Raw genomic sequence first — 7,635 nt, 5'->3', positions numbered from 1 at the left:
AACGCAGACTATACATCTTTCTTAAGTTTACAAAGTAATGGCTTTCTTAGAAAAGGTAGGCACTATCGAAATTTTCGATCTATTGTTTATTGCGAAGAAATTGCTTCAGTAATTGTTCCTTCAGTTGGTATCTACGGTAGTTTGTGTAGAATGAATGCTTATCGACAGTTTGTGGGATCTTCCTCAGCAGTACCTGTTTTCATTTTTTCGAGTGAGGGTACGGGTGGCTTTTAGCTCATCTCCTGAGAAGTACAGTATTCTTGATTGTCCTCTCCTTTAACGTCATATTTAGATAGTTTTCGTCAAAGCAACCATCTTAAGACTGATGTCATGTTTGGCCAAAGGCTCACAATGCGATCACGGAAATCTCTTATGTGATTAATGGAGTCGACGAGGCAGGTCAAAAGGCATGAAGTGAGACTCAGTCCTACCAGATAGGGCAGACTGTAGAGAATCCCATAAAGTAAGAGATAACCCTTCGAGGTCTCCCCATGGTCGACCTTTCTAACCATTGATTCCATTTGTATAAAGTCGCCAAAGCCAATCGTGGTGAAAGTAATAAACCACGCGTAGACGCCCTCTACGAAACTCCAGCTTTCAAGAAAAGTCGATGAAACGCTTGCTAAGATAATTAGAACAACCATCATTGTATTTGCCGCAAGAAACCTCTTCATTTTGACATGCTTGGGTTCAGCCCTTTTAAGCAGAACAGTTTCTGTTTTGACGATAAGGAACCTGATACATGTAGCCAAGAGCTCCCCCGCTGTTTTCAATGCCAGCATGGTTATAGGAATACCAATGATGCAGACGATGATGGTGATACCTTGTCCGAGTTGTGTTTTTGGTGTAATATTGCCAAATCCTAATAAAAGACAACCATACAACAGTAAATGTATATATGTATACACCGAATGCAAATATGGTGGACCACTCGGTCGATGCCTGGGACGAGTCGCATGAAAGCAAGGCGAGTTAGGCCTCGATGTTTTGTACTGACAATGCTTCCCCAGATAAGCCTTGCTTCATGGTCTATCTGGGCTGTTAAATTTCGACCTTCCTACCAGCTTTTGGGTTCGTTAATGCTACCTGAAGGGAAAAGAATCTTCCACAGCAGAGAATTTTTTTTGTCAGTTTCTCCTTTCAACTTTGAGTGGAAATCAGACGAAGGAAAGGAGTTCACGATCGCCGAAGGAACTTTTTATTATAAGTTTCAGGTTGGATCTTAGAACATGTGTAATCGATTACATCTAGCTCCAAGTCGTTCTTATTCGGCTCAATGCTTTTACTAGCTTTAACTATGGGGGCAGTTGAATTTCATTCACATGGCTAGTATTTGTTTCCTGCGATTCCGACATGCGAGTTGATCGGACGCGGACAAAGCCGGACATGACCAACTTTGAGGCAGAGGATGTCTTGGAAGTGGAGCTTTTCTTTACCTTGGAGAATGCAACTCGTGCTGAAAGACCACCAGACACCACATCACCTCGTCATTTAATCAAATTTTCTAACCCGAAATGTAGCGAACAAACCTCAATAGTTCCCGCGGCGATGGTGAACTCCTTTCGTTCGTCTCAACGAATCGCATTGATCCACTTTTTCCCTTAGAGCCAAACGGTAAACGCTTCTATCACTTCTCGTGGCATTCAGAATCATAGCAACTCGTAGGCGCAGCGAAAAGAAACACACCAGATCTGCGAACAAGCAAGACTTTTGTAGGAATGTCAAAACAAAACACCGAAGCCTAACTCGCCTCGTTTTAATGCAGCTCGTCCCAGGCACCTACCAAGTGGTCCGCCATATTTGCATTCGGTGTATATACTTCGATTTGCAGCTGAGAAAAATTGTTTCACAATTTTTATAATACGGGTTAAATGGAAGCCAAGAAAAAAAAAAATTGAAAGGAGTAAAAAAAGTTTGAAATTGGCGGCAAAATTAAATTGTCCATGTACGAAGCAGCACAGTTTGGAAAAAAATCCAATCCGGTTTAATTTCTTGAATCAATTAATGTAGGGATCTTGTGTTTCTTAACTAAAATACGGAAATTAATTATGAATCCAGAGACTCGAAAACGCAGTCTTACACTTCAATCGAGCTTTTCATGAAGAGTTGAAAACAAGAGAGGGACATACATAAACATTTATAGATAAAGTGAATTTGAATACGATTGCGGTTGTTTTTATTTTATCCCAAACGATCATCTGTCATCACAGGATTTTAAACTTCAGCTATAATTTTCGCATTTGAAGGGGTGGATCGCTGCTATCGTAATTTTTAAAATAAAAAATTAATTTTACTTTATATTAAATGATAAAACAACATTAACAATAAAAATGTTGAAATTCGTATTATGGAAACTTCATAATTTTATGATCAAACATATAGCATGTTAATTTCAAGCGAATTAGCAATATAACGGCAGGTATCCCTCAAGCGGTTACCAAAATAGACTAGGTTTAAAAGCACTACATTTTTTCGTGAAGTGTTTATGAGTTAATGACTTAAAAATATTCATTATATTCTCTTATATATCATGGAATACTTCTGTGGTGTAACAGTAGCAGGCGAATCGAAACGCTTGGGTGTGCCAACGGTCCTTAGCTTTTGGTGAATGAATTTGCAATTGGTAGGGTTCTGATCATGAAGAATAAAGTTAATAAAGCTCGCTTCTTGTATCGCCTCTCAGTACCTTATAAAAGGTTTCTGAAGCATTTGGAGTTGCATACTTTACCTACCTATTGTGGTAATGGCAGCGAAAGCGAACCCACAACTGTTCAGGAAAGTCCAGTCCAGTTCTCCTTCTATCTCTATAGCCGCTGCGGCTTTTCTTACAAAACTTTCGAAGTCTTTGTCTGTCATGTTATATTTACGATCGATTTCCGTTCTCAATTCCTTCAACATCTTCGTCATTTTTTCGTGTACTGATTCCTCTGTTCTTTCAATCAGGGTGAAAATCCAAGCAACGAATAAGCCGTATGCGTAAAACAGGGTAACACGCAGTAGTGTCTTTCCAAGAAGTGGATGCATTTCCCTAAAAATAATATATCCCAGAAATGAAAAGTAAAATAAAGTTAAGCGCACCGAACAATGTTATCTATCGAGGCGGAGCTCGTAGCCTTGTCTTTCAAAAAAATACATATTATTTATATCTAGTTTCGGGTCAAAATGACACATGAACATATATAACGTCCGTTCAACAACATGAACACGGACGCATTATTAGATTCCTAGACAGATATTTGCGTTTTTTGTGTGTGTACAAACTTTGCGTTTCGATTTTCCCCAGCCCTATTTTTTATCGACGTTAACCGCCTGAATATGAGGTATATACAACCCTTTGTTATCGATTGCGTCCACCTATAAATAGCAGTCTTGTTGTTTGATGTTGTTTATATTGTTGTGTTATTAAATATTGTGCTTTAACACACTTTTTGCACGACAGTGGAATAACTGGAGAAATATAATACGAAAGACCGTAACTGAAGTTAACTCATATACTCAAATAAGTTCATATATAGGATTACGTTATAATACTTGTCGTTCATAACCGTTTTACTAAGGTTTGTTTTCGTCTTCCCCAATTGCGCCCAAAGCAATACCCATAAAACTTTGTTGTTTAATTAGCTCTTTTTTGTAAAAAAGATGTTTATAATGTGTTTGGAATAACCTTATTCCACGTTTAACGAAATAGCAATAACTGATTCTGAATGCAAGCACTAAAAACTTACCTCCGTTTTTTATATTAACCACAGTATGCACCACTCGCTGAAGTTTGCGTTTACCGATGATGTACCATGAATCATTAATGACCATATTAAGAATTTACATTTAAATGGTTTTACTGAAGCAGTAGTCGACTGTTTCGTCAGTGGAGAAGTCATTATGATAAAATTAATAAAATCGTCCAGCTGCCAAATTAAACTGCTGCTAGGAAATAAATTACCTAGTAAGCTCATAAACTTTGCATAAATTGTTCTCAGTATTCAGCCCCACTTCCTTAAACTAAAGTTGTTGTGGTCTTTGTGATTGCGATGACCCAGTTTATTAAATATATATTGCAGACACATGAGTGTTTGAGTTAGCATTTAAATGTTTGAATATTATGTAAACCAAGACCAGAGCACGGAAGACTTGACTTCACTTTATTATTATCACTATGAATATCTTATACTAAACTATATAAAGCTTCAAAACAAATACATAATACAAAAGACGTTATTGTTTATATTATGTTCAGAATCCTAAAGAAATAACATATAAATACGAGTGAGTGTGATATTTCGCCCGATGGCTATGTCTTGGTTAATTTTGCTATATTGACGCAGTCAAAGCAGCCTTATAAAGCTTTATTCACGAGATGTGTGTTTGACTGTTTAGTGGCATCTTTATTCGTTTAGGTCGGGTTACAAGCATATTAAGCTCTTTCAGAATCTCTTTCGATTGTTATTATAATAATTTTTTTCCTTAAATAAATACGTCGAATGGAACAAGAAGAAATAACAAACACTCTGCGTGATTCGACCTTTAATATTTCAATGCGAGAAGCTAAAATAACAAATTGTATGTACACTTATATGCAAGCACAGCTAATAGAATATTCAACACTGAAAACCTGTTTGTCAATTTCAAGTTGTTATGTCTCAGTTAAGCAATGTGTTTTGTCGATTGCAAAAATGTAGAAATCCGTCATTTCAAAATACTTCATCGGTTCCAAGTTCCCTCATTTAATAGCCTCGCATTAATGGTATAATATATAGATTTAAGCAAGCCTAAAAGCGGAGCTCCCCTTTAATTTATTTAATTTTAGCTGGAGTTACAATGTTTTCATTTTGATAAATATGCGGTCAAAGCTTTAATGTATACGCTGGCCCAAAAGGTGCAAGACAAATATAAATCCACCATAATCTCGAGGCAGAAAAACTAATGGCCTAAAAATTAATTAAGAGTTTATTCTCTCCAGTCCTTTCTAAAGACTAGAAAATAGTTGTACGATCCACTTATCGTTTTGCTTTAATACAACTCATGGCCTAAAAATTAATCAAGAGTTTATTCTCTGCTTTCTAAGAATAGAAAATAGTTTTACGATCCTCTTATCGTTTGCCTTAAACAAAATGACGTCAATATATTTTGTGGCCATATTCCAGTCTTACTTTTCTTTCCTGTATTTGTCTTAACATCGGCGCACTGAAATGGGTTGCTCAGTCACGTACGCAAATTTAAAACTTATCTTTTATTTCTTACCATGTGCACAGTTTAAACAAATTTAAACATACACTTAATCATCTCTATTCAGTGTAGTTATTCAGTGTAAAAGTGGGCTACACTAAAGCAAAATAATTGTTTGAACTACTTTGAAAAATATGAGTCAGTTTGTATTTTTCACCTGGCGCTCGAGCAGATGGGGTAAACATGTTTTTCAGAGCAAGTTTAGTTTAAAGGGACTGTGTCACGGCTAAGTTAGTTTTATGTTGTAAAATTTTGTCAAAAAATTCGCTATGAAACTAAATGTTTGCAAAGAAATTAATTCTTCTATTCTAAATGACAAAACCATCGCTTCGTTACAGCCAAATGTGTCTCCCGGGCGTTATAATTTAAAGTTACAAGCAGACAAGATTAACTTTGAAAACCGTTCCGCCGGACCATATTTCAAAAACTCTTATCGCAATCCGTTTCAATCATCGACACTTTTGGCCATCCGTACCTTCTTTTGCATTTTGGTGTGTTATTTAAATATCCCTTCACTGTTTTATGAGGTTATGTTGTATATTTAAACGAATTTGATGGTCATTTCCTATGCCTAAGTTTGGCTAAAATCAGTGACAGAGTCCCTTTAAATAAATTTATTTTGTTCTAGCTTTTTGCTTTGTCGTCGTTTAGCACTTCGAAAAACGTCACTTATACTGTATGAATTTCCTCCGCCGAGAAAATGTAAGGCTAAAAGTCGGAATAAACTCACAGCAATAAAAAAAAAATAAACTCTTACGACAAAGGATTAGAATTTGACTTTATTGACGGCCAAAGAAAATCAACTTACGGCAATAGATAATCGGTAGATCAATAGCAAATAAAACCAACTCAGGGGAACAAAAAAAGGAACTGGCATGTAAGCTATGACATGTAAGCTATGACCACAGATCGCTCCAGCAGTTTTATTGACATGTAAGCGTAAGCTTAAATGTACTAAACATCACACTTAAATTAAGCGACTGAATGGGGCAAAGTATTAGCTTAAGTTACAAAAAGATCTAAATTCTGCCGATACAGAATCTATCGAAACTGCGCTCAGAAAGTAAGCTTAAGTTTATAAACATCAAGAAATTTTCTGTCATAAAATCTGGCTCAGCAATTTAGTACAGGTTATTACCTTGCATCAGGTTCCTGTATCTTTCTTCAGCGGACTTGATCCGTGCAGTGTTTAGCTTCGTTTTCACACAATAATTGCTAAAGAAATTGTATTCTTGATGTTGACGGCCGAAGATTCATCCGCAAACAACAGAAACAAGCAAACTGGACGTGTACAAGGAATATCATTCGCAATTATTCCGGGTCTCATCGTACACCTCTTTCGTTATCTACAATTTCACGGAATATAGGTCACTTTTGAGGACATCGTGCGAGAAATATTACGGTAAGAAAGTGTCGAAAGTTCTCGATTCTCTGTCGCTCTTTTTTATACTCTCGGTTTCATTCAGACTACACAGTAAACACCGCGCAACAAATTTTCCCGCGTTTTCATAACATAACTTCGTTTAGATCAAACTGAAACGTCCACATCATCCAGTCGATAGAAGATAACGTCAATTGCTCGTTTTACGGTTACGAAAACTGCGACCAGAGACCAATAAATTGAATTTAACCGTGTAGCGATCGAACGAGAGCCATTTTTTTTGGTGTAAAGGCTTCGATACACTCACACATGAAAAAAAGACTATCAAAATAGAGCAGTTGGATAATAAACCTCTCAGTTATTTGCGACATGTGTAGTATCGCTGTGTACTTTTACCCCTTGTGTACATTTTGTCTTGCCTTGCGAGCTTTATTTGCTGTTTGTAATTTCCTTACTTTTCTTTATAAGCCACGGGCGGGCAACCTCGTCCCCAGGCCTAATCCGTGCGTACGGGCGTACGTACGCGACTCCCAAAATTTCTCCGTTCGATAGAATACCATTTGCCTGCCTATGGATGCTCAGCTCGCGGCGCCTTCGGCTTCGGCTTCGGCTCCGCTATAAGTAATATCTTTTAAAAAGGCGGAACTGTTTCAGACTTGCGCTGAGAGTCAGAGATGACAGCGGATGAAGAACCAAGACACAGACGTCCGAGAAATGAAGAACTTTAATTTGTTACTTGAACGTAGGAAAATATAACGGTAAAATTAACAATATAGACAAAATGTTCAAAACTCAAGTGGCACCACGAGCCGTTAGGCGATTGGTTTCACCTCAAAGTTTTGGACATATTATGGCGCCATTTTTTTGGTCTATAAAAGTATAGACCATGGCAAAATGTGGTCGATTTGTTTAATACCATAACAAACTGGAACAAGTATTTAACAAAAGCGATGCCTGTCCGTAAAGAAACTTTTCCGGGCCGGGATGAAGGGGGGGGGGGGGGGGAGGCGTAAAGATTCCCGACAGGTAAA

General features: G+C 37.3%; 1 protein-coding gene across 1 annotated transcript; it reads right to left on the bottom strand.

Moving 5' to 3' along the window:
• LOC144661232 (potassium channel subfamily K member 15-like) lies at positions 1 to 3,387 on the bottom strand. Its single transcript, XM_078521926.1, has 2 exons — positions 2,733 to 3,387; positions 1 to 862 (listed from the first exon to the last, which is right to left on the bottom strand). The coding sequence occupies exons 1-2, from the start codon at positions 3,022 to 3,024 to the stop codon at positions 303 to 305; spliced, it is 852 nt and encodes a 283-aa protein (XP_078378052.1). The 5' UTR covers positions 3,025 to 3,387; the 3' UTR covers positions 1 to 302.
• Positions 3,388 to 7,635: the final 4,248 nt, after the last annotated feature.

The sequence above is a fragment of the Oculina patagonica genome, chromosome 7, assembly GCF_052425735.1.
Source record: "Oculina patagonica isolate OP01 chromosome 7, crgOcupat, whole genome shotgun sequence".
NCBI lineage: Eukaryota > Metazoa > Cnidaria > Anthozoa > Scleractinia > Oculinidae > Oculina > Oculina patagonica.
This window is presented reverse-complemented; position numbering and strand designations above follow the sequence as displayed.